Source organism: Megascapheus bottae, chromosome 1 (genome assembly GCF_031878675.1).
Source record: "Megascapheus bottae isolate mThoBot1 chromosome 1, mThoBot2.hap1, whole genome shotgun sequence".
Taxonomy (NCBI): domain Eukaryota; kingdom Metazoa; phylum Chordata; class Mammalia; order Rodentia; family Geomyidae; genus Megascapheus; species Megascapheus bottae.
In genome coordinates, this window is record NC_143509.1 from 4,970,205 (window position 1) to 4,997,206 (window position 27,002).

Here is a 27,002-nt window from a genome sequence, read left to right on the forward strand (position 1 = left end):
GAGGAAGATTTAATATACAGGGGGATAACTTAAGGGGATACTGTGTAAAGTCGGACTGTGATAAGTGGTTTCTATGCTCAATTAGAAAAGACCAGAAGAATTTGTAAAACACCACGCCAAATGGGAATATTAAGGAAAATTCACACTGACAAGAAAGTAGTTTTTCTGAAGTATATCAAGGAAATTTCTTTCAAAGACAGATGTCCACATATAGACAGACAAAGCCATAGGGGCTTTGCAGGGTATACGTGAATTCACATATATTTTCTAGATGGATATATATATATATATAGACGCAGTATATACATATGCTGAGTTCTCTAATGAAGGAAAAGAATCAATGATGCTGATATTCAGCCAATTAGTCTTCCCTCTTGCACTGGACTGCTTTGTTCTGTGCTTCACAATCCATCAAGACAGGAGACCACTCTGCCTGGCAGTCTCCCCAGAGCCCTCATCATGTACTGGTTCCTCAGGCTGTAGATGAAGGGGTTCAGCATGGGAGTGACCACTGTGTACATCACCGAGGCCACCTTGCTTCTGTGGGCAGAGGAGGACACCACAGAGCTGAGGTACATCCCAAGTCCTGTCCCGTAGAACAAGGAGAACACGCAGAGGTGAGAGCCACAGGTGGAGAAGGCTTTGTGCTTGCTAGCCGTGTTGGTCAGCTTTATTAAAGAGGAGAGGATCTGAGAGTAAGAGAAGAAGATTCCTAAGGCAGCAAACAAACCAAAAAACCCAAAAGCCAGGTACACAGAGATGTCATTGATGAGGGTGTCAGAGATGGCCACTTTGAGAATTTGAGCTAGTTCACTGAAGAAATGGGGGATGGTGGTTCCTGGGGAGAAGGTTAATTTCCTCATCAGTAGAACATGGAGTAGTGAGATGCAAAAAATGAGAAGCCAAGACATGAGAACCAGGAGGCTACGGAAGTGAGGGTTCATGATAACTGGGTACTTTAGTGGGTGACAGATGGTGACAAAACTGTCATAAGCCAACACAGTCAATAGGAAATTATCCATTCCACCAAAAATCATGAAGAAATACACCTGTGTGAGGCACTCTGGGTAGGAGATGTCTTTCCTCTGGGTGGATATTCACCAGCATCTTGGGGATGGTAGTAGTAGTAAAGCAGATGTCCACAAAAGACAGGTTGGAGAGGAAGAAGTACATGGGCGTGTTGAGGTGGGGGTCAGAGATGACGGCCAGGATGATGAGCACATTTCCAAGCACGGTGACCAGGTATATGGACAGGAAGAGCCCAAAGAGGATGGGCTGGAGTTGAGGGTCATCTGAGAGGCCCAGCAGGTGGAATGGTGATTCCCCTGTGTGGTTTTGTGCTGTCATAGCCCTGGCTGTTTTCCTTGGGGCAAGTAAGGAAAAGTTCAATCAATGCCCACTGCCAGCTCAAGTGGTCATACCCTTCCACTGCCAGATGCCTTTTTTGTTTCCCAGGTTGACCTGCACAGCCAAGATTGGCTCCACTCACTTTCATATTGTAATATGTGGGTAAATATCCCTGTCTTGTATTCACTGACTGTGAAATTTTGTGTTTTGCTAGTGCTGAGGCTTGAACTCAAGGCCTGGGCACTGTCCTTGGCTTTGTCAAAGTTAGAGTACTATTAAGTGAGCCACAGAACCACTTCCAGTTTTTTCAATGTGTGTGGTACTGAGGATTCAACCTCGGGTGTTCATGCATGCTAGGCAAGCACTCTATCAGTAGGCCGTGCTGCAGTCCCTATGAAATGCATTTTTCTAAATCTTATTCTTACCTACTTGCACAATGGGGCTGCAATTCAATGATCAGTTTTTGAGTAAAAGACCATTTCATCCATGTCACCACAACTCCCCTCACTCCAACCCCTCCCTCAGTTCACTCAGTTCCAGCTTCACATTTGTACACTGAACGTTAGGAATGATTTTGCCCACCTTTCTTCTCTCCATTTCTCTGTCCACCTTTTCCACTGCCTTCACCTTTCAGGAAGCACTTTCAACTCTCAGGTACAATGAACTCTTTTAACTATTTTCCTGGTGGAGGGAATGTTCACCATGTAATAGGATCGAGTTGTCCTCCCGTTGTGTGCAGGCCATGGAGCGAGCATCTATCACAGGAATGGGAGCTTTTGTGGGGAAATCTCAGTACATGGACTTTCCGGATGTCATTCAGCCTCATTGCCTGGAGTCCAGGCCGCGTTCGTGGGCTGAGCTGTTCTCAACACAACACATCTGTTACCTGTGTGGATGGAATATAGCATGGCTGGTCAGCATGGCTGTGGATGCCTCCCAACAGAGAATTCCTTGTAGGTGATTTATTCCAAAATATGAGAGAGGGTAAAAAAGAGACTACCAGCTGCAGAGAAATGAGGACAAAGGAACACAACATCATTAAAATAACCTACGCCTGTAATCCTAGCTATTCAGGAAGTGGAGAGCTAAGGTTTGGGGTTGTAAGTCAGTCTGGGTAAGAAAAGTCTGTCAGAGTCTTATCTCCTTTTTGTAGCACTAAAAGGATGACAGTGGATCTCGTAGAAGCCTTGAGTAAGTAGTCTCACACACACACCATCCATCACTTGCATGGGATTTCATGCTCTGGAGCAGGAACATATTGTGTGGAAATCAGCAGAATTAATGGATCATGCAATAGTAAACTGGGTGAAGATGATTCATATGTTGAAGGCTCTGAAAAAACAGTTTGTCTGGAATATTTAAAAAGAAATCTTAAGGTTTGAGCACTAGTGTTTGTCTTCTCCAGAACAATTACAAGTGTCAACATCTTTTATGCTCATGCAATGGAAGCTGTGTAAATCAGAATGACAGCATTTGGGAGGAAAATCCTCTTGGAAATGGAAATCATTTGTGCTGGGGGGAGGAAAGATGGAGTAGGAAAGGAAGACACAGGCCTTTTAGGCTGGACAACGAATTAAATCAGCCCCGCTCTGCTGTGGATGAAAGGAGAACAGAAACAGACATATAATGGAATAGTATTCAGCCTTTAAGAACAATGGATTCCATCCTGTGGAGGAAAATGACTGGAAGCAAAATAATCCAGGTTCAGAAAGACAAATGGTACATGTGTTCTCTTCTTCACAGTTTTGTGTCTTTGTATCTATTTGTCTCCCGACTCAGCTAGCTATCTTCTTACCCACCTTCCAATCCACTGTATGTCTATTATTTATGTATGTATGTGTCTGTCTATCATGTACATACCAGGCTACTGTGATATCTCAGTTTCTGTGTATGTGTGTACTGCTATCTATGTATGTATGCCTGTGTTTATCTATCTGTAATATCTATCTACCTTTGTACTTACCTGTCTGTCTTTGGTTAGTTATATATGTATCTGTGTGTTTTTGTATAACCTTCTTATATATCTATGTAATTGCCCATCTATTATCTGTGTATCTATCTGTCTGTCTGTTGGTCCATTTCCTACTGAACTCTGTCTTTGTTAGTTTTTATCTTTGTTTTTTTCTTTTTCATTTATCTTTAATGCTATCTTCTCTTATAAATTTTATGAATTACAATGAAATCTTAAATTTTATGTCTAACTCAATGGGCATACTGACAGTTAACTGTGAAATATGTGTAGTTTTCAGTTGTGGTTTCCTACCTAGACACTTGTTATTTATACAGTGAGATGTAAAAATAAATAGGGAAGGGGGGATAAGAAGATGAGGGGCAGGGGTGAGGCAAATGTAATGGGGATCAAAACATGAGAAAGGGTATCAGTGTTTGTGAAGTAATGCACCTTCTATCGGGTGAATATAATGTAACCCTTCTATTAATTAGAATGAAATATCAAAAAAGATAATAAATAGTAGGCTTATCTCAATTTTGTTTACCCATTAAAGAAATCTAATCTTTTCAGGATTCTATACAGGGAGACAATTGCTACTCTATTGGTAAGATAAGGAAAATGGCATTCTTAGCATCTAATTTCTATTATCTATGATCAATCTACATATTATCTGTCTATCTGGAAATATATCAGGAATGTAGTTGTTCGTGGGGACAAGCCAGAGAAAGAGGGAAGTAATGGTGGGATTAATACAGAATATGTGTGAAGATGAAGATAAAATCCACTAAACCCTGTTGAAATCAGAAGAAGGGACTATGGGCCAAAGAAAGAGCTACAGAGGGGTTTAGTGTGATCAAAACACAATATATGCCTTTGTGGAAATACCACAGCAAAACCCCCTTTTCCAGTTGGAATACATAGAAAACCATTCTGTGTACACTGAAGCCAGTGTGCATGTGCAAAACTAAGTGAGGGAAGTTGGGGGCCAGTGGCTCAAGCTGGCATTCTAGCTACTATGAGGCTGCAATTGAAGGATCAGGGTGTGAAGCCAGCTCAGACAGGGAAATCATGAGATTATCATTCCTGATTAATTACCAAAAAGCCACAAGTGAGCTGTAGTTCACTTGGTATGGCTCAGAAGTTCAGGGACAGTGCAAAGACCCACAGTTTAAGCCCCATGGCTGGCACATGCACATGCAAGCACGCACGCACACACACAACACACACACACATACAACACACACACAGACACACATGAAGGGGAATTCTTCTTTATCAATAATTCCATTGTTGGCTAGATTTTGTTATGGACACTAATGGTAAAGGAAAGTCCATGAGACCCTTATTTCCAAATAATGACAGAAAAAGCTGGAAGTGGAGCTGTAGCTCAAGTAGTAGAGTGCTAGCCTTGAGTAAAAGGACATTAGGACAGTGCCAAGTTTAAGGCTCAGGCCTAGAGAACAAAGAAGTCCAGTGGCATGGAACCCAACAGACAATACCTGGTGCACATGGATCTTTAAGCAGGTGATTAATAAATACATAATTGGATAAAGCAAATCTGACAGATAACGCTGATTCTTGGAGAAGAGCAAGAGACTTTCCAGAAAGGAACTTCATGAGAAAGATGCTGTAGGCTGGAGAAAGAAGGGAAATCAGAGTTTCCAAAGCATGAGCTCTATGAGGATGATAAGTTACCTGGAGATCTGGGACCTCACCTGCAGACGTGAGCCCACTTCTGGTCCTTTTTCCCTTGTTTCTCCTCACTGGACATAAATTTACATTTCGCCCGTCTTTATTAGGCTACGGTGGCTCTGTCTTCTTCTTTTTTTTACCACTGAAGATTTTCAGCTAGGTTTTCACGGAGACTGGATTCAGAGAAGGGCATCAGATGCTTGTGCAGTTTCTTGCAAGTCAATCGATGAATCTACTATGATTTTATCAAATGAATTGTATTTCATGAAATAATTGTATTCTTGGAATAAAATATCTTTCTAGCCTCCAAACCATTTTTTCCCATGAGTTAAAGTGAAGATGATATCATGGATAAACAGATTTAGGTTAATTTCTTGCAAAATTGTAGCTGTTACAGGGAGAGAGGAATTAATTTATTCCAAGGGGAACATAGTTCTTTTTGTTTTTTTTCCCTTTTGTTTTGATTAAAGGAAATAAGAAGGAATCCTTAAAGGAACTGTTAATTTCAATAGGGACTAAATCTCTGGAGACATGTCTCTTCACTGTCTTGAAGAATATTTGGACATGTAATAGATCACTTGATCTCCATAGGGAGAAACAATTTCTTGGTTTTTATTCATTATTTTAAAAGTATCTCATGTTTTAAAGTTATAGAAATCACATGTTTAATATGGACACTGCGAAACTGAGAACACTACCAATGTTTCCATCTATAAAATTATATTTGTTACCTCATACATGTTACACTTAGTATCCATTGAGAATATCACAAGAAGAGCTCAGTGCCCCATTCAGCGAATTTAATAAATGTATAATAATTTAATTATTATTTAATGAATGTATCCTCCCTGGCTAACTGGACATTTATATTTTCTGATCTTCATTTCTCCCATATCAGCCCCAAGTTCCTTACCTTCTGTTATCATCCCTCTCAACCCAATTGATGGATTTCTTTTTTTATATTTTTATTGTAATTAATAAAAGGGTTACATGATATTTGCCAGATAGTAGGTGCATTAATTCACATACATTGATACCCTTTCACATGTCTTGGTACCCATTACCCTCCCCCCCACCACCCCGTCTTGGTTTTCCCCCCCTTCCCAATCAAATTTCAAATAAACAAATACAAATAAATTCAATATATCAGATAACAAAGTGAGATACTGTAACGATATGAGATATCCAAGGGACAGCAAAGGAGATGAGCGATAACATAGCACATAAAGGACAACAATCATTCGTTATATGGCTTTTGTTTCAATATCCTGGAGGTCCTTTCAATTAGCGTCATACTATATGGCCTTATGTATCAAGGTTTTGCTCTATCGCAGATCTCTGCTAGGAGAACCCAAGGTTTCTACTAATTATGACAAATGAGGGAAACCATTGAGCCTAAGTTCCTTTGAGTCTGGCTTACTTCACTTAATATGATTTTTTCTAAGACTTTCCATTTCCTAACAAATGGGGCGATATTCTGACAGCAGCATAGAATTTCATTGTGTACAAATACCACTCATCAACTGAGGGACATCTAGGTTGGTTCCATATTTTTGCTGTGGTGAATAATGCTGCAATGAACATTGTTGTGCTAGTGGAATTAGTATGCCCTAGATTCTGGATGGTTGGGTAAATGCCAAGTAGTGGAATTGCTGGGTCATAGGGGAGTTCTATGTTTAGCCTTTTGAGGCACTGCCACACTGCTTTCCATAGTGGTTGAATAGTTTGCACTCCCACCAACAGTGTAGTAGTGATCCCTCCTGGCCAAATTCCCTCCAGCATCTGTTATTATTCGTTTTCCTGATCCTGGCCATTCTAACTGGAGTGAGGTGGAATCTTAGAGTTGTTTTGATTTGCATTTCTTTTATGACCAGATATGTTGAGCATTTCTTCATATGTCTATATTCCATTTTTGTTTCTTGTTCAGAGAAGACTCTCTTTAAGTCTTTGGCCCATTTTTTAATAAGATGGTTGTTACTTTGGAGGTTAGTTTTGGAGTGATTCAATTTTTGAGGTGTTGATATATTTTAGATATGAGGCCTTTGTCCATTGTTTTGTTGGTGAAGATCTTCTCCCACTCTGTAGGCTTCCTAATTAATTTACTAGCTATGTCCTTTGCCATACAAAAGCTCCGTAGTTTAATGCAGTCCCACTTATCTAGCCTTTCTCTGATTTGTTGTGATTTTTGGTCCTTATTAAGAAAGTTTCGACCTGTGCCAAGGAGGCCTAGTGTACCTCCTATTCCTTCCTGTAAACTTTTCAGTGTGTCAGCTTTTACCTCCAGGTCTTTGATCCATTTGGAGTTAATTCTAGCCAGGGTGACAAAGAAGGATCCAACTTTAGTTTTCTGCAGGTGTTTAACCAGTTCTGCCAGCACTACTTGTTGAAGAGGCTGTCTTTCTTCCATTCTATTTCTTTGGCTCCCTTGTCAAAGATTAGGTGGCCATAGGTCTGTGGTTTAATATCTGGGTCCTCAGTTCTATTCCATTGGTCTTCAGGCCTGTTGTTGTGCCAGTACCAAGCTGTTTTGATAATTATAGCTCTGTAATAGAGTCTAAAGTTTGGAATTGAAATTCCTCCAGCGCTGTTCTTTCTGCTAAGAAGTGTTTTTGCTATACGGGGGTCTTTTATTATTCCATATGAAATTTTGAATTGCCTGTTCTATTACTTTAAAGAATGCTGTTTTGATATTGATGGGTATTGCGTTGAATTTGTAGATAGCCCTTGACAAGATTGTCATTTTCACAATGTTGATTCTTCCAATCCAGGAGCATGAGAGGTTTTTCATTTCCTTAGTTCTGCTTTAATTTTCTTTTTTATGGTTTTAAAGTTTTCATCAAAAACAGACCAGAAGATCAGTGGAACAGAATGGAAGACCCAGAAATAGAACCATATACCTCTAGGCAACTTGTATTTGACAAAGGAGCCAAAGATGTACAATAGAACAAACACAGTCTATTCAATTACTGGTGCCGGCAAAACTGGGCAGCCACATGCAGAAAACTAAAAATTGACCCTAGCCTTTTGCCATGCACAAGCATTAACTCAAAGTGGATCAAAGACCTCAATGTCAGATCGGAAACCGTGAAATTGCTACAGGATAATGTAGGGAGACACTGGAACTCATAGGCACAGGCAACAGATTCCTGAACAGAATCCCAGGGTCACAACAGATCGGAGAGAGACTGGATTAATGGGACTACCTAAAAGTAAAAAGTTTCTGTACAGATAAAAACATAGTTGCAAAAGTAGAGAGACAGCCAACCAACTGGGAAAAGATATTCACCAACAATACATCTGACAAATCCTTAATATCCAGTATCTACAGGGAACTCAAGAAACTAATCCCCTGAAAACCCAATAAACCATTCACTAAATGGGCGAGGGAACTAAAGAGAGACCTATCAGAAGAAGAGATTTAAATGGCAGAAAAACATATGAGAAAATGTTCATCATCTATGATTATAAAGGAAATGCAAATAAAAACAACCCTAAGATACCACCTTACCCCAACAAGAATGGCCAAGCTTTTGAACTCAGACAATGACAGTTGCTGGAGGGGTTGTGGAGAAAAAGGAACCCTACTGCACTGCTGGTGGGAATGCAGACTAGTTCAGCCACTCTGGAAAGCAGTGTGGAGGTTCCTTAAAGAACTGAAAATAGACCTTCCCTATGATCCCACCATACCACTTCTCGGCATCTATCCTGAACATCATGACCCAGGATATTATAAAGACACCTGTTCAGCTATGTTCATCTCTGCACTATTCACAATAGCCAGGAAATGGAAACAACCCAGATGCCCTAATGCAGATGAATGGATACAGAAAATGTCGTATATATACACAATGTAATTCTACATAGCCAACAGACAAGATAAAATAATGGCATTCCCAGGGAAGTGGATGAATCTAGAGCGAATCATGCTGAGTGAGACAAGTCAAGGCCTAAGGAACAAAAGGCGCATGGTATCCTTAATATGCGGTTATTAAATCCAAAGTGTACAAGAGAGAGGACTCAATAACTGCATACCCAAAGCAATGGACATGGTAATGGAAATACAAACATGACTACATACACAAAAAAACCTATGACTCTATAATCATAATGTTTTATTTCATAAACTGATATGTTTCTATGACATACAATCAGTTAGCCTAATTTGTATTAAGTTCTAAATACTAAGTCCCAGAGAATGTAATTCAGATTTCCTCCTTGAACATTGTTTGTTAAAATTGTCATTTAAAATATGATGTAAACATAAGCCATATAATTAATCATTGTTCTTGTTAAGGTACTATGTTATATCTCATCACTTCTACTGTCCTTTGGTTATCTCATATTGTTACACTATCTCACTTTGTTATCTGATATATTGGATATATTTGTATTTGGCTATTGAAATTGGATAGGGAACAGGGGAAAACAGGATGAGGGGTGGGGGAAGGGGGAAGGGAAATGGGGACCATGAAGTGTGAAAGGGTTTCAATGTGTGGGAATTAAGGCACCATTTATCTGGCAAATATCATGTAACCCTTCTATTAATTACAATAAAAATATATTTTTAAAAAAAGGTCCTTTACATTCTTAGTTAAGCTAATACCTAGTTACTTTATTTTCTTTGAGGCTATTGTGAAAGGAGTTGCTTTCCTGATTATTGCCTCGTTCCTCTCACTATTTGCTTAAAGGAAGGCACTTGATTTTTGAGGGTTAACTTTATAGCCTGCTACCCTTCCAAAGTTTTGAATCAGCTCAAGGAGCTTGTAGAGTCTATAGGATTCTTTAAATACAGAGTCATGTCATCTGCAAAGAGGGATAGTTTTACTTCCTCTTTCCCTACTTGGGTCCCTTTCATGTTTGCTTCTTGCCTTATTGCACTGGCTAGGAATTCTAATAGTATGTTAAAGAGGACTGGAGACAGTGGGCATCCTTGTCTCATTCCTGATGTTAGAGGTAATGGCTTTAGATTTTCACCATTAAGTGTAATACTAGCAGTGGGTTTCTCATACACAGCCTTTATTATATTGAGGAATGTTCCATGGATTACTAGTTTCTCCAGAGCTTTTAACAAAAAGGGGTGTTGGATCTTGTCAAATGCCTTTTGCGCATCTATTGGGACAATCGTGTGATTTTTGTCCTTGCTCCTGTTGATGTGTTGAATTATATTGATTGATTTGCTATGTTGAACCAGCTTTGCCTCCCTGTGATGAATCCAGTTTGATCATAGTGTATAATTTTTTGATGAGTTGTTGTAGATTGTTGGCCAGTATTTTGTTGAGAAGTTTTGCATCAATGTTCATCAAAGAAATAGGTCTATAGTTCTCTTTCTTTGATGAATCTCTGTCTGGTTTGGGGATCAGGGTTATACTGGCTTCATAGAATGAGTTTGGTAAAGAACCTTCATTTTCAATTTCATTGAATTTCATTCAATTTCAATTTCGTTGAAGAGCTTGAGGACTATTGGTGTGAGCTCTGCTTTGAAGACCTTATAGAATTCAGCTGTGAACCCATCTGGCCCTGGGCTTTTCTTAGGTGGAAGTTCTCTAATTGCCATTTCTATTTCAGAGCTTGAAATAGGCATGTTGAGTTGGCTTAGTTCTTCTTGGTTCAGTGTGGGTATGTTAATATTGGCTAGGAATTCATCCATTTCATCTAGATTCTCAAATTTGTTGGCATAAAGGTTTGAGAAGTATTCCCTCATGATAATTTGGATCTTGGTAATTTCTGCCATGATATTACCATTTTCATCTGCGATTTTGTTTATTTCGATATGCTCTCTTCTTTTTTGGTAAGATTTGCTAAGGGCTTGTCAATTTTGTTAATTCTTTCAAAGAACCATCTCCTTGTTTTGTTGATTCTTTCTATAGTTTTTTTGGATTCCAAATCATTTAATTCTGCTTTGATTTTAATAATTTGCTATCTTCTACTGGGATTAGCCTTGGTTTGTTGCTCTTTTTCCAGGATCTTAAGGTGAGACATTAACTTGTTGGTTTGCAATTTTTCCAACTTGTTGTTGTAGGCCCTCAGCGCTATAAATTTTCCTCTGAGTACTGCCTTTGCTGTGTCCCAAAGGATTTGGTATTTTGTGTGCTCCTTACTGTTAAATTTCATAAACTGTTGGATTTCTGTTCTGATCTCTTCGATGACCCATTGGGGATTCAACAATGTGTTGTTCAGTCTCCATGAGTTACAGTGTTTTCGTTGGTGGAGATGTGTGTTCAGTTCCAGTTTGATGCCTTTGTGGTCTGAGAGTGTGCATGGAATAATTTCAGTGTTTCTGAATCTGTCCAGGTTTGTTTTATGGCCTAAGATGTGATCTATTTTGGAAAATGTTACATGTGCTGCTGAGAAAAACGTATATTGTGTTGTTGCTGGGGGGAATATTCTGCAGATGTCTCTTAGATCTAGTTGGTCTATATAGTTGTTCAGTTCTAAGGTTTCTCTGTTGAGTTTTTGCCTTGTTGATCTGTCCATAGGTGAGAGTGGTGTGTTAAAGTCAGCCACAATCACTGTATTTCGATCTATGTATGGTTTCAGTGCAAGTAAAGTTTGCTTGATGAAGTTTGGAGCTCCGGGATTGGGTGTGTAAATATTTAGGATCGTTAGGTCTTCCCGGAGGAAAGATCCCTTTAGTAGTATGTAGTACCCTTCTTTGTCTTTTCTTCCTAATTTTAGTTTGAAGTCTATTCTATCTGATATGAGGATGGCAACTCCAGCCTGTTTATGGGGGCCGTTAGCTTGATAGAGTTTATTCCAACCCCTCACTTTCAAAAGATGATTGTTTTTTTGGGTAAGATGTGTCTCTTGAAGATAGCAGAACGATGGCTCTTGCTTTTTGATCCAACTAGACAGCCTATGCCGTTTAATTGGAGAGTTAAATCCATTGATATTGAGAGTTAGACTTGAGAGATATTTATTAGGTCCTACCATTTTTAAAAGCTTTTATTAGGGCCTGTGATTTGGCAGTTCTTGTGGTCCTTAGATGATATGCTGTTTATGTGCCATTTCTTTCCCTATATTGCATTTATTTTGGTTTTCTATGTATAGAACATGTTTGAGAATTCTCTGTAGTTTTGGTTTTGTTGCGACATGTTGTTGCAGCTTTTCCCTGGAATGGAATATTTTTATTGTTCCCTCAGTTATGAATGAGAGCTTAGCTGGGTACAGTATTCTTGGTTGGTAGTTATTTGACTAAAGGGCATGACATAAATGCTTCCAGTCACTTCTTGCTTGCATGGTCTCTGCTGAGAAATCTGAGGTTATTCTTATTGGTGTGCCTTTATAGGTTACTGATCTGCTTTCCCTGGCTGCCTTTAGGATCCTTTTTTTGGTTTCTATTGATCCAGTTAGGATTACGATGTTGTGGTGGGATATCATTTTCTCGTCAGGTCTGTTTGGGTTTCTAAAAGCTTCTTGTATCTGGATGGGCTTGCCCTTCTGGATATTTGGGAAATTCTCTGAGATGATTCCCTGAAGTATGTTTCCAATACCATTGACCTCTTTCTCCAGACCCTCCCCAATAACAATTAGCCTTAAATTAGGCTTTCTAATTGTATCTTGGACCTCCTGAAGTGCTCTCTCATATTTCCTAGATTTGGATTGACTCGTTTTCTTTTCTTTCTCTATAATAACTAAATTATCTTCAGCTCCAGAAATTCTCTCCTCTGCATTGTCTAACCTGCTGTAAAAGCTATCTACTTTATTTTTCATCTCCCTTGCTTCTAATTGCTCATTTTTGATCCCTTGCATCTCTTCTTTTAGATCACGTATGTATTTCTTTAGCTCCTTGATTTCCATTTGAGTGGTTTGCTCAGTAGCTGTACTTTCTTTGGACATTTGCTGGAGTTTGGTCACCTTTTTATTTGTGGATTCTATGAATTCATCCATCTTTCTTTGAAAAACCTTTATTATGGCCTCCTTTATGGCTTCTTCTTTTTCACTTATCACCTTGTTTATGGTTTCCTCTTGTTTAGCTATGGCTTCCTCCCTTATCTATTTCTTTATATTTTCACATTTGTCATTCATGATGTTTATCAATTGCATTTGTATAGCACTTGGAAGACTCTCCTCTAGGTTTGCCAGTGACTGTTCCATTGTCTGTTTACTTTGGATGGGGGATGTTGTTTCTTGATTTGACGTTTTTCTTGAGTTTCTTGTTTTGCCCATTTGAAACTGGGAGCAAGATTAATACTAAACATGATTATACTTTTTCACATATAACCAACCTAGACCTCTGTAGCTGGCAGACACTTGATGCTCACAATTTTTGATTGGTGTTATTACTCTTTCTTTTTGTGCACTTACAGACCAGTCTGATACAACCACTGATAAGCGATTTATACCCAAAACATTAAGCCTCTCAATCCAATCTCTATTGTCTTTAAGTCCCTCTGAGCCTTGAGAATAAACACTCAGATATACAGTATTGCTCAACAGCCATCAAGTGTAGATCCATGCATTATAAGGGTTGAAAGATGAACAGAGGACCAGAGATAGAAAAATAGAATGAGAGAGGTCAGGGGAGGTACAAGAGGATTAACGTAGGAGTGTAAGAATATCATCATAATGAAGAAAAGGTATAACGTACGGATAACTGACCTAAGTTGGTAAGTAGGTAGCGTATTTGAGTACAAAGTTTGGAAAGTATTAGAATAAAACTTATGTGTTGCTGCACAACTAGCTCTTAGCCCAACCAATGGCCTCACAGTGGACCATAGGATGGATCTGTGAGCTTCAGTCTGAGCGCGCTGGGCATACTTTTTCCTGTGTTGTTTCCAGGGGTGGCCCCCAGCCAAGGGTCTGGGGTTTGAGAGTTTCCAGGGGCTCTCAGTAGGACCAGGAGGAGACAGCTCTGTTCTCAGGAACGGGGCCCAGCGGAGGACATTGGCTCCAGGGGCGGAGCCGCACCTTTTTGATTCTCAGAAGGCCAGCTTGGATGCTGGTTGGCCATTCAGATCCCTGCTGTGTTTCCACTGCTTTGTCAGAGAGTCTGTAACTGTGGGGGCCCCCTAGGTGCTGTCTTGCTCAGGATTCCCAGCTGGAGGATGCCCCGCTCAAGAATTGAGGGGGGGCAGATGCTGGCTCCTATTTTCCCGCACACCCTACCCACTGTTGTAAGGCATGGTCCCAGCGCCCTCCCCTCTCCAGATCCAGTGTCCTGGGAGAGGATCCTGGTGGGCAGGTGGGAGCTGGGACAGCTCCACCTCCCCTGGTGTGGTGCTGAGTCTTAGAGTCCGCCCACCTGTCAGTCTCCAGTGAGAGGGCTGGGAGTTGAGCCCCTTGGGCGGGTGGGAGTTGGGACAGCCACGCCTCCCTTGGTGGGGTGCTGGGTCTTAGGTAGCCTGCCTGTCAATCTGCAGTCAATGGCCTGAGGGAGGGCACTGTTGAAGGAAGGGACAGGATTCTAAATTCCTTGCCCCCTGCTCCTGCCAGTCTTTCTTGGGTGGGGTGGAGGGGTCTGCATTAAGTTCTATTGCTTGACACCGCTCTGCTTTCCCTATGTGTTTTGGGATGCGCTGTGCTACTCACGCCTCTGCGTCTGTCTGTGGGTGTTCCACGGTGGTGGGGAGTCTTTCACTTCCCTCCAGTCTCCTCCGCCGACTGTGTTTTGTGTCTGGGTTCTGCTGCTTGCTGTTCTGGTTCTGCATCTGGGTTCCGCTGCTTCCACGGCTTGCTGGCCCAGTCCTATGCTAGTTTCTGCGAGTCTGGGCTGCCCTGCCGGTGCCCTCCGCCGTCGCTGGCGGTGAGGGGTGGGGGAGGGGTCCTCGCGTTCTGAATTCTTTGAGAAAGTTGGATGTGAGCTTTATCTGGATTTCTTTTGCGGTTTGAGTCCTTCTCAGTTGCTTTTTGAGTTTGTTGTGGATTTGTTAAGATAATTGGCTCGTGAAACTCCCTGTTTCTCTGTTTTGTGAGAGAGAGCTAGGCAGTGTCCCTATTGTCTCCTCGCCATCTTCCTTCCACCCAATTGATGGATTTCTATGAATTCAGCTTAGAAAACACCACCGGGCATGATGTCTCACTCCTGTAATCCTAGCTACTCAGGAGGCTGAGATCTGAGGACCTTGGTGCAAAGCCAGTCTGGGCACTAAAGTCCTTAAGACTCTTATCTCCAACTTACCACCAGAAAACTGGAAGTGGGGCTGTGGCTCAAGTAGTAGGGTAGTAGTCTTGAGCTGAAGAGCTCAGGGACAGCACCCAGGCCCAGAGTTCAAGTCCAATGACTGACATCAAAGGAAAAGGAAAAAGAAACAAGCAAACAATATTAGTTGGGTACTGCTGCCTTAGGCCTATAGTCCTTGTTATTTAGGGGGCTGAGATGTGAGGATTTAGAGTCAGAATCCAGCTGTGGTAGAAAAGTTTGTGAGAGTCTTATTGTCTACGAAGCATTAAAAGCCAGAATGGAGCTGTGGCTCGACTAGTAGAGCAGTTTCCTTGAGCAAAAAAAGTCAGGGACAATGCCCAGGCTCTGAGTTCAAGCTCCAAGAGAAACAACACACACACACACACACACACACACACACACACACGCACACACACCGGAAAAGAAATGAACCCCCCCAAATAAAACCAGGAGCATATGATCACCTTATGATCTTATTGAAATACGGATATCGTGTATGCGTGTGTGTGTGTGTGTGTGTGTGTGTGTGTGTGTGTGTGTATGTGTGTGTGTGTGTGTGTTGGTTCCTGGCCTGGAATTCAGGGCCTGGGAATTCTCTCTAACCTTTCATTCTCAAGGTTGCTGCCACTTTTACCATGACTCTACTTCTCACTTGTTCCTATTTAACTGCAAATAAGGTCTTGGAGGACTTCCTGCCCAGGACGACTGTGAGCTTCCATCCTCAGATCTCAGCCTGTGGAATAGCTGGGGGTTCAGGCTTGACCCAGTGTCATCAGAACTGATTTTTGGTGTTCCTTTAGTGGAGGTCACATCCTGTACACACAGTGACATTCTGAGATTTGTTTTTCAAATTTGGATGCAGCATTTTCTTTCTCTTGATGGATTGCTCTGCTGAGTGACAGGGGTGAATGCAAGCTCCTGTCTAATCTAGATCTTAGGACCTTCCAGGTTTCTCATTGTTTGTTGTTCCCTTACAAGTGAGGGCTCACCTCCCCCCCTCACTGTTGTGGGCCTTGAACTCTAAGTCTGGGCGCTGTGAGCTCTCAAGGCTAACACTCTCCTTGTTTGAGCCACAGCACCACTTTTAGTTTTCTGGTGGTTAATTGGAGGTAAGAGTCTGATTGACTTTCATGTCCAGGCTGGGTTTGATCTGTGATCCTCAGATATCTGGCTCCCGAGTAGCCAGAATTCAGGTGTGAGCACAGGTTGCCCCATTTACTTCCAGCAGATTTTTGGGTAGAGATAAAAGTGTCACAGACTTTCCTGCCCAACCTGATTTGGAAGAGCCATCCTCATATCTCACCCTGTAAGACCTGAAGCTCTAATTAAACAGGAAATCATAAACAATGTAAGGAGAGATATTGCCGAGACTAGTACTTTTTGGAAAGTTTTGTAATATGTTATTATACAGGAGGAAAAATTGACAAAGGGATTTCAGTAAATTGAAACTTTATTCAGAGCACAGGAAATGCTGATGAGAATGAGAGAAATGCTTTGTGGATATTCACTTTCAAAGAACCCCAGACCCAGGAGAGAAGCCTCTCAGATATTCCACACCAAATATTAAGTATCCACAATTAAATTGACTTTACAGTGAAGTAAAGGATTGTTAACACAGTCTTTAAGAGAGGTAAAATTGGCTATGAAGAAATCCATGAAGAAATATTGAACCTCTTTAGCTACACACGGTGCGCAAATCAATAAAACACTGTGATTTTGTATTATGTCAATCATGACGGAAATCTACAACTAGTTCTGGTGAGGCTGAGAAGAAACAGGCATCCTCAGACACTGTTGGCGTGGATGTCACCTATACAGTTACCATGGAAACAAGGTCATACCTGAGTGGGAAAGAGAAATTAGTAAAAAAACAAAAAAGAATAAAACCCTTGACTTAAAATCTCATATGTATGGCCATAATTGCTCTTCAGAAAGTGTAGGAATTCTACTTGGATTCTTGTATGTGTTTATTCCTGTTCTGCGAAGTCAAAAATAAAATTCATCTTGCCAGGTGGCAGAGACTGATATCTGTAATCCCAGCTGTGAGGGTGTGAGGCTGAGATCTGAGGATTGTGGTTTAAAGGCAGCACAGACAAAAGTCTATGAGAGTTCCATCTCTGAATAGCTCCCCCAAAAGGGGATTGCGTAGATGTGTCTCAAATGGTAGAGGGATAACCCTGACCAAAAATGCTAATGGAGAGCACCCAGGGGCTGAATTCAAGTTCCAGGGCTATCCCAGAAGAAGGAGTAAGAGAAGGAGGAGGAGGAGGAGAACTAGAAAGGAAAAGAGGAGGAGGAGGAGGAGGAGGAGGAGGAAGATAAGAAGTTGTTCAGAATGTTGAGAGGAAGAATTGACATTGAAGAGGATAACTTAGGGGGGATACTGTGTAAGTTTGGATTGTGATAAGTGCTTTCTATGTTCAATTTAGAAATGCCTTAATATGCCTGAATGGGTATATGAAGAACAATTCACATTGAAAACAAAAAAAGATTTTAAAAAGATACCATGTAGAATTCTTTGTAAGACATGGCCACACATTGACAAACAAAGCCATAGGGCTTTGCAGAGTAGACATGACCTAATATCTCTTTTGTAGATTGAAAATATATACTGAGTCCTATAATGTAGGAAAAATTTTGACCATGCTGAAATTCAGCCAATTTGTCTTCTCTCTTCCAATGGAATACTATGTTATGTGGTTCACAATCCATCAAGACAGGAGACTATTCTGCCTGGCAGTCTCCCCAGAGCCCCCATCAAGTACTGGTTCCTCAGGGTGTAGATGAAGGGGTTTAGCATGGGAGTGACCACTGTTTACATCACCGAGGCCATCTTGCTTCTGTGGGCAGAGGAGGACACCGCAGAGTTGAGGTACACCCCAAGTCCTGTCCCATAGAACAAGGAGACCACACAGAGGTGAGAGACATAGGTGGAGAAGGCTTTGTGCTTGCTAGCCGTGTTGGACAGCTTCATTAAAGAGGAGAGGAACTGACGGTAAGAGAAGAAGATTCCTAAGGCAGGAAACACACAGAACAGCAAGGTAGCCACATACATAGAAATGTCATTGATGAGGGTGTCAGAGCTGGCCACCTGGAGAACCTGAGCTAGTTCACAGAAGAAATGGGGGATGGTGGTTCCTGGGGAGAAGGTTAATTTCCTCATCTGTAAAACATGGATTAGTGAGATGCAGAAAATGAGAAGCCAAGACACGAGGACCAGGAGGCCACAGAAGTGAGCATTCACCATAACTGGGTAGTTCAGTGGGTGACAGATGGCCACAAAGCAGTCATAAACCATCACGGTCAATAGGAAATTATCCATTCCACCAAAAACCAGAAAGAAATACACCTGAGTGAGGCACTCTGGGTAGTAGATGTCTTTCCTCAGGGTCTGGATGTTCACCAGCATCTTGGGGATGGTAGTAGCAGTAAAACAGACGTCCAAAAAACACAGGTTGTAGAGGAAGAAGTACATGGGTGTGTGGAGGTGGGGGTCAGAGGTGACGGCCAGGATGATGAGCAGATTTCCGAGCACGGTGATCAGGTACATGGACAGGAAGATCCCAAAGAGCATGGGCTGGAGTTGAGGGTCGTCTGAGAGGCCCAAGAGGAGGAATGGTCATTCTCCCGTGTGGTTTTGTGTGGTCATAGCCCTGGCTGTTCTCCTTGGGTCAAGAAAGCAAAAGTTCAATCAATATCCACTCCTAGCTCAGGGGCTCATGCCCACCCAGGGAAGCCTTTTTCTTTCTCTGATTGCTTCCCACGGGAGTGCTCTGCAAAGCCAATCACTTTAACATTAGAGTATTTGGGTAAATATCCTTTGTTTTATATTCCGTGAGTTTTATGTCTTTATTTTCTGGTGGTATTCCTGAGGCTTTTAACTCAGGGCGTGGGTGCTGTCCGTAAGTTTATTTTGCTTAAGGCATTTTGCTAATTCAGATCCACTTCCAGCTCTTTGGTGGCTCATGGAAGATAAGAGTCTCACAGACTTCTCTTGACTGGGGTGGCTTTGAACCATGGTCTTCAGTTTTCAGTCTCTTGAGAACATTGGACGACATGTGTATCACCAGTGCTTTTCTTTGATTTCCCTTTGGAAATTTAAAGGGACTGATTTTGTTACAACCTTGTAGAATATTGGAAAGTGATTTCATGTGCCCCTTTTGATAACCTCCATATTTTTTAATCCTATCAACTGTGTAATAGTGATGTATTATTTATTTACAATGGCAACAATCTATATTTTCTGATGTGACACTTGTCATGGAAGTATTTTTTTATATAAATACAGTTCTTGTAGAAGCCACTTTTAGATTTCAAATCATCCCTATCTCTCTGTCTATTTGTTTGCCTATATAGCTATCTCCTAAGTGACATAAAGGACATTGATTTATTTGGCTGTATTAATTAGTAGCCCTCAGAAAGTTATTCTTTTAATATTAAATATATTTTTAAATTATCCTTAAGTAGTTGTACCAAGGGGTTTCAATTCACCCTATCAGTTTGTGAGCACAATGCCTGTTCATCAAAGTCACTCCTTCCTTGCTCTCCCCATCTCTCCCAGCTCTCCCCATCCCAAAGTTTATCTGGTTCTAGCTTCCTACTTGTTCACTGAACATTAGTAGTGCTTTTCCCCACCTTTCCTCCCCCATCCATCCGCCCTCTCCTTCCCCGGGACCTCATCTCTCAGAAAGTTCTTTCAACAATTATTTTACCACTTGTGTATGTGGTGCGAATATTCACAACCTAATAGGCCTGAATAGAGAAATGCAATGGAGTCCTCATGAAACAGTCCTGTGGGGTTTATAGAACATGGAGCAAGCATCTGTGTCCTAAATCTGAAGATTTGCTGGGAACATCCTAACAAATGGGGGTCCTAGCTGTCATCAGCCATATCCTGTTAAACCCAGGCAGTGTTGATGGACAGAACAGTTTTCACGACACAACACCGTAAGTCTGTTACCTGTGTGGCTCGAATGAAATATGTAGTCTGGCTGGCTGTGGATGGCTCCTCCCAGACAATGCTTTCTAGGGGACCTCTTTCAAGATGAGGGAGTGAGAAAAAAAGCACATGAGCAACATAGAAAAGAGGAGAAAGCAGTATTATGCCAATAAAACAACCCACAATGAGCTTAGTGCCTGTGGTCTGTATGCCTAGCTACTCAGGAGGCTGAGAGCTGAGGTTTGAAGTTCCAAAACGTCCTGGACTAGAAAAGTGTCTGTGATTCTTACCTCCAGTTTGAAGCACCACCCTAAAACAGACTGAAGTGGAGGAGCTGTGGCCTTAGTGTTAGAGCTGTAGCCTTGAGTAACAAAGCTCTGAGACAGTATCCAGGCCCTGTGCTCAAGCTTCAGGACTGGTGCATATGAGCATACGTGAACATGTACAGACACAGACACACAGACACACAGACACACACACACACACACACACACACACACACACACACACTACAATGCGCACGTGAGGTTTCAGAGTACAATAAAAGCTGTTGAAGTACCAAAGCAACAAACCAAAACCCCTTTGTACAACCCACACATATTGATTAAAAACATTCTTTTTTTCCTTATTTACACTAGCTTATTGGTATTAGTACAATTAACTTACAACAAATGTTATAATGGCAATTTTAAACCCAATTAGAAGAATATGCACATAGTTTATGACATAAACAATATTTTATATTTACATTCTGATAAGTGGTAATTGCTAGTGGTCTCAGAAGCATAAAATACTGGTAGATTGATATTCTAGAAATTACCTAATAATATCTGTGGATTCAAAAACCTTCTATGCAGAGAAGAGAATGTGCATGTGCTCTATATTCAGTGGGCTGGTAGAGGAGGGGAATTGAGAAGTTGCTGGGATGATCAGAGAATGAGGGTGAAGAAGGCCCATTGTAAAGATTTCTTTTTCCATATCCTTAATGTTTCCTTTACATGGGTAAACTCTGTCTATTTGTGGGTTGTGGGGGATTTCTTTTGTCACTATTTATCATTGTGTGGATATCACTTGGGTCGTGTGACAATCTAAGTGTAGAAGAAATGAAAATGTCGGCTATGTAATAAGAAGTTAAGATCATGGTAGGCATGGTGACAGAACCCTATCATCCTAGATACTCAAAAGGTAGAGGATAGTCGCTCAAAGTTAGCCTAGAAGCATAAGACTCTACCTGGAAAAAGAAGAAGGTGGAGGGGCCTTGGCTTAGTTTGTAGACCACTTTTTCTATCAAGTATAAGATATTGATATGAGCCTGAGTGCCACCTTTTCCAGGATAATTCAGACCAGCTTGTCAACCATATAACAATCCTAACATATAGATCTAGACAAAACCAAATAGAAACAAACAAGACATTCAAAACTGTTGAAGAACAATAAGAGAGTGTGTTGGCAACAACTTCAGGAATGGAAGCCCACGGAACATAAGGATGTTGGTTAACACCAAAATTCACTGCAAAAATAAGTCACTGAAGTTGGGTGTCAGCGGCTCACATCTGCCATCTTAGTTACCCAGGAGGCTGAGATCTGAGAATCAGGGTCAAAGCCAGCCCCAGCTGGAGTCTGTGAGATTCATTCCTAATTAAGTACCCAAAATCTGGAAATACAGCTGAGGTTCCAGAGATAGAATACTAGAGCACAAAAGTTCAGGAACAGGGCACAGCCACTGAGTTCAAGGCCCTTCACACACACACACACACACACACACACACACACACACACACACACACACACTTAGAATTCCTCTAAGTACTAGCCTTATGAATAATGGGCTAGGCATTTGGCCTAGTGGTAGAGAGCTTGTCTAGCATGTACGAAGATCTGGGTTTGATTCCTCTGTACCACATGCATAGAAAAGCCACAAGTGGGGCTGTGGCTCATGTGGAGAGCACTAGTGTTGAGGAAAATGCCCACGGACAGGGCTCAGGTCCTGACTTCAAACCCCAGGACTGGCAAAGGAAGAAAGAAAGAAGAAAGAAAGAAAAAAGAAAACCATTGGGGGTAGATTTTCTTATGGACACTAAGTGGAAACAAACAATACATCTTTTTTTTGCCCCCGCCAACCCCGCCTGCTCAAACAATACATCTTAAATCATATATGCCAGCAAAGTATTTAGTGAACATACCTGAAAAATAAAGTCTAATCAATACCTGGTGTCCAATATATCTTTTGTGGGTGGTTAATGATTGCATAATTGGACACAGAGAAGCTGACCCACAGGCTGATTCTTGGGAAAGAGTGGCGGAAAGATAGAGACTTTCCAGAAATGAACTTTATGGGGAAAGATGTTCTGGGCTCTAGAAAATGAGAGAAAGAAAGGAAATCAGAGCTTGGCAAAGCATAAGCTTAGTAAGGATGAGAAGTTCCTTGAAGTCCTGGGACCTCACCGGCAGATGTGGGCATCTGCCCTTTCCAATCTCATTATTCCAAGGGTTTGCCTGGTACTTACTCAGTTTTCTTGTTACCTCACCCTTGTCATGAATTTATATTCCATCTTTCTTTACCAGGACACCCCCGTTCTGTCTTTTGGTTATCACCAAAGCTTTCCCTTGTCCCCAGTTTCTCCTCAGAAGATCGGCTACAGTTTTCATGAAGACTGGAATCAGAGAAGGGAGTCAGAAACGCATGTAAAGTTTCTTACATCTCCATAGGTGAATTATAATCAGATCTCTTCATTAACTAAATTGTCCTGTTGTCTTTCTGGTAGTCTCCAAACGGTTTTGTTCCCATGAGGTAACATGTAGATTACAGAATGGAAAAGGAATGGTAGGCCCAAATACCACAGAGGCCTTCTCCTGTGAAATAAGATATTCTCTCCTCCCCACCCCCATGCCCCCACCCTGATTCCGGTTGTCTTACAAGGACAGCCAATCACAGCACAAAAGCAGAGTCTCCAGTAAGTGATTTTATATCTGATATTGGGAGAAACAACATGCCCCCCACCCGTGAAAAAACTTGGAGAACCTATATTTTTTGTTCTTCTTAGTTTATTTTTCTTTTTGCTATTCTGCTTAGTCTTAGATATATAGTCTAAAGTGAGCCCTAGGCCAGTTTTAGTTGTGTGCATACTTAATTCTGGATATATATATTACGACTTCTGGGCCTTGAACTCAGGGCCTGAGCACTTTCCTTGGGCTTTCTCAAGGACAGAGCTCCACCACTTGAGTCACAGTTCCACTTCCATCTTTTTTTATGTATGTGGTACTGAGGAATCTAACCTGGGTCTTAGTGCATGCTAGGCAAGCACTCCACCACTAGGCCAAACTCCTGGCCTCTGGTTATATTTTTTATTGCTCAACTTTCTATTATTATTATTATTACTAGTCCTGGGGCATGAACTCAGGGCCTGAGTGCCGTCCGTGGGCTTTCTCAAGGCTAGAGCTCTACCACTTGAATCACAGCCCCACTTCCAGCTTTTACTATGTATGTGATATTGAGGAATTGAAACCTGGGACTTTGTGCATGCTAGGCAAACACTCCACCACTAGGCCAAACTCCCGGCACTTATTATTATTTTTTATTGTTGGGGTAATATATAGAGGTGTTACAGTTACATTTGCCAGATAGTAGGTGCATTACTTCTCACACAGTGATATCCCTTCTCATGTTTTTGTCCCCATTTTCCTCCCCCACCTCCATCCAATCACTTATTTCCCCCTTCCCTTTCGTATTTCAAATAAACATATATACAATATCTCAGGTAACAAAGTCAGATACAGTAATAATATGACATTAACCAAAGGGCAACAAAAGAGAAGAGAATAACAGTACATTAAGAACAACAATCACATAAGATAAAGCTCTTGTTTCCATATCCTAGAGTTCCTTTCATTTAGTTTCATCCTATATGACATTATGTACCTAGGTTTTGAGCTTTTGTAATTCTCTGCTAGGAGAGTCCTAGGTGTGTGTTGATTATTACAAATGAGGGAAACCATTGAGCCTATGTTCCTTTGAGTCTAGCTTACTTCACTTAAAATGATTTTTTTCCAAGTCTTTCCATTTTCTTGTGAATGGGGATATGTCATTCTTTCTGATGGCAGCATAGAATTCCATTGTGTAGAAGTACCACATCTTCTTAATCATCTACTGAGAGACATCTGGTTTGGTTCCATGTCTTTGCTATGGTAAATAGTGCTGCAAAATAGTGGCTTTAATATGTCCTTGTTTCTGGATGTGTGGGTAAATGCCAAGGAGTGGAATTGCTAGGTCACATGGTAGCTCTGTGTTTAGTCTTTTAAGGAACCACCATATTGCTTTCCACAGTGGTTGAAGGAGCTTACACTCCCACCAGAAGTGTAGCTATTGCTCAATTTTCTATCTACTTTTCTGTATTTTCTTCTGTTTTATTACATATTTCTTTTATGGCCAGAGATGTTGAGCATTTTTTCATGTGTGCATTGGCCATTCTTATTTCCTCTTAGAGCAGTCTCTCTTTAAGTTTTAGGCTACCTTTTAATGGGATGGTTGTTCCTTTGAGAACTTGTCTTTGAGATATTTAAGTTTTTGAACCATAGGTATATTTTAGCTATGAGCTATATCTGTTGTATGGCTAAGTGAAGATCTTCTCTTGCTCTGTGTGTTTTCTATTTAACTTTTTAGCTATGTGCTCTGCCATATAGAAGCACTGAAGTTTAAGGAAATCTCATTTGTCCAAACTTCCTTTAATTTGTTGTATTTCTGGACCTTTATTAAGAAAGTTTTGATCTGAGCCAGGGATCCCTAGTTTATCTCCTATTCCTTCCTGTAGAGTTTTCAGAGTGTTTGCTTTTACCTCGAGGTCTTTGATCCATGTGGGATTTATTCTGCTGTAGGGTGAATATAAGGATCCAATTTTAATTTTCTACAGATGCTTTAAGCAATTCTATCAGCACCATTTGTTGAGGAGGCTTTCTTCCATTCTATTTCTCTTTTTTTTTGGTCTTCTTATTGAATATTCGGTGACCATAATTCTTTGAGTTGATTTATGGGTCTTCAGTTCCAGTCCAGTGGGCTTCTGGCTTGTTCTTTTGCCCGTACCAAGCTGTTATACTTTTTTGTCCATGGGGCTTGAACTCTGGGCCTGTGTGCTGTCCCTGAGCTCTTAAGGATAGCACTCTACGTCTTGAGTCTCAGCACCACTTCCGGTTTTCTGGTGCTTCATTGGAGATAAGAGTCTCATGGACTTATGACTTCCATGCCCAGGCTGGCTTTGAATTGCAATCCTTAGATCTCAGCCTCCTGAGTAGCTAGATTAGAGCTATGAGCCTCCAGTGCCCAGCTCCAAGCTGTTATTTTATTGCTATAGGTCTGTAATAGACTCTGAACCTTGGTATTGATATTCCTCCAGCGCTGTTCTTTCTGCTAAGGATTGCTTTTGCTATTTGGGGTCTTTTATTATTCCATGTGAATTTTTGGATTGCTTATTCTGTCATTAAAGAATGACATTGGGATATTGATGGGCATTGCATTGAATTTGTAGATAGCCCTTGGCAGGATTGCTATTTTCACTATGTTAGTTCTTCCAATCCAGGAGCATGGGGGGTTTTCACTTCCTTAATTCAGCTTTAATTTCCTTTTTCAGGTTTTTAAAATTTTCATCTTAGAGGCCCTTACTTCTTTGGCTAAGTTAATTCTTATTTTTTGAGGCTATTGCAAAAGGGGTTGCTTTACTGATTTCTGCCTTGCTCTTCTCATTGTTGGTCTACATGAAAATCATTGATTTTTTTGCCAGTTCTGGGGTGTGAACTCAGGGCTTGAGCACTGTCCTTGGGCTTTCCTCAAAGCAAGCACTGTACCACTTGAGCCACAGCACCACTTCTGCCTTTTTCTATGTATGTGGTTTCCAGGAACTGAACCTGGGTCTTTGTGCAAGCACTCTACCACTAGGCCAGACTCCTGGACCAGCCACTGACATTTTGAGGGTTAATTTTATACCCTGCTGCTTTACCAAAGTTTTGAATCAGCTCAAGTAACTTTGGAGTGGAGTTCATAGGGTTCTTTAAATACAGAATCATGTCAACTGCAAAGAAGTAAAGTTTCACTTCCTCTTTCCCTATTTGGGTCCTCTTTATGTTTGCTTCTTGCCTTATTGCTCTGGCTAGAAATCCTAATTACAATATTGAAGAGGAATGACACATTTCACTGACACATTTTTATATAAAATTTGCATTTGACAGAAGTCACTGGTGAGAGTTAAATAATACATAATGTAACAATATGATTAAGTTACATTCTGTTTTTAGTAATTGCTTACCTTCACATTTGATAGATGGAGGTTTCAGCTTAACACCTCCCTGTAGATGTACATTGCATGTTAAGACAAGTCAGATCTCCCGTCACTCTCCCTTTCCTCTTACCCCTTCTCCCATCAGACACATGAAGAACCACACTTCATTTTTTTCCACATATGGACCTTCAGTATTATGCCTATATTCTCTCATAGCTCCCTCTTCCCATTCATTTCAGGCTCTTCTACCAGCCTCCCATTCAAGAGTCTGGTTTTCTAGGTATTTCTTTGGTTAAAATTTCTGGGAGCTGTTCTAAGGCCTTACAATACCCCACTGCATTCCTGCATCTTCCATTCTGAACCATACTTTTCATCTTCTCATCTATGTATAGAACACACAAGCTTTTCTTATCAGAGGAAGAGCCTCAAATCTATTCTTTTGGACATTTTTCCACGTTAGTGAGTCCATAGAGATTTGTATGCCTAGAAAGAATCTGTTTAATTGTGAGCTCTGGGAATTAAGCATCTAAGATCATAGGAAAGCCAATTATCAGCCTGTCCTCTGACATCTCCATAAATATCTCCAATGTTACATTTTTCTACAGCTGGAATTTCTCCTGTGTCAAAGTACGTAAGATTGATTGTGAGGAGTGGGGCTGAGATTTTATTATACTTCAGGCATGCAGG

The 27,002-nt window shown here is 41.0% G+C and overlaps 1 protein-coding gene and 1 pseudogene across 1 annotated transcript; both read right to left on the minus strand.

Moving 5' to 3' along the window:
• Nucleotides 1-401: 401 nt before the first annotated feature.
• LOC150068096 (olfactory receptor 7D4-like) lies at nucleotides 402-1,140 on the minus strand. The gene has a single exon (XM_090340240.1). The coding sequence runs from the start codon at nucleotides 1,035-1,037 to the stop codon at nucleotides 402-404; it is 636 nt and encodes a 211-aa protein (XP_090196366.1). The 5' UTR covers nucleotides 1,038-1,140.
• Nucleotides 1,141-17,811: 16,671 nt separating this feature from the next.
• Nucleotides 17,812-18,552, minus strand: LOC150068097 (olfactory receptor 7D4-like; annotated as a pseudogene).
• Between the last annotated feature and the right edge of the window lie 8,450 nt (nucleotides 18,553-27,002).

Bases quoted from the DNA above. Each gene is read 5' to 3' on its own strand.
- LOC150068096 (XM_090340240.1), bottom strand. From the start codon at position 1,037: ATGATTTTTGGTGGAATGGATAATTTCCTATTGACTGTGTTGGCTTAT.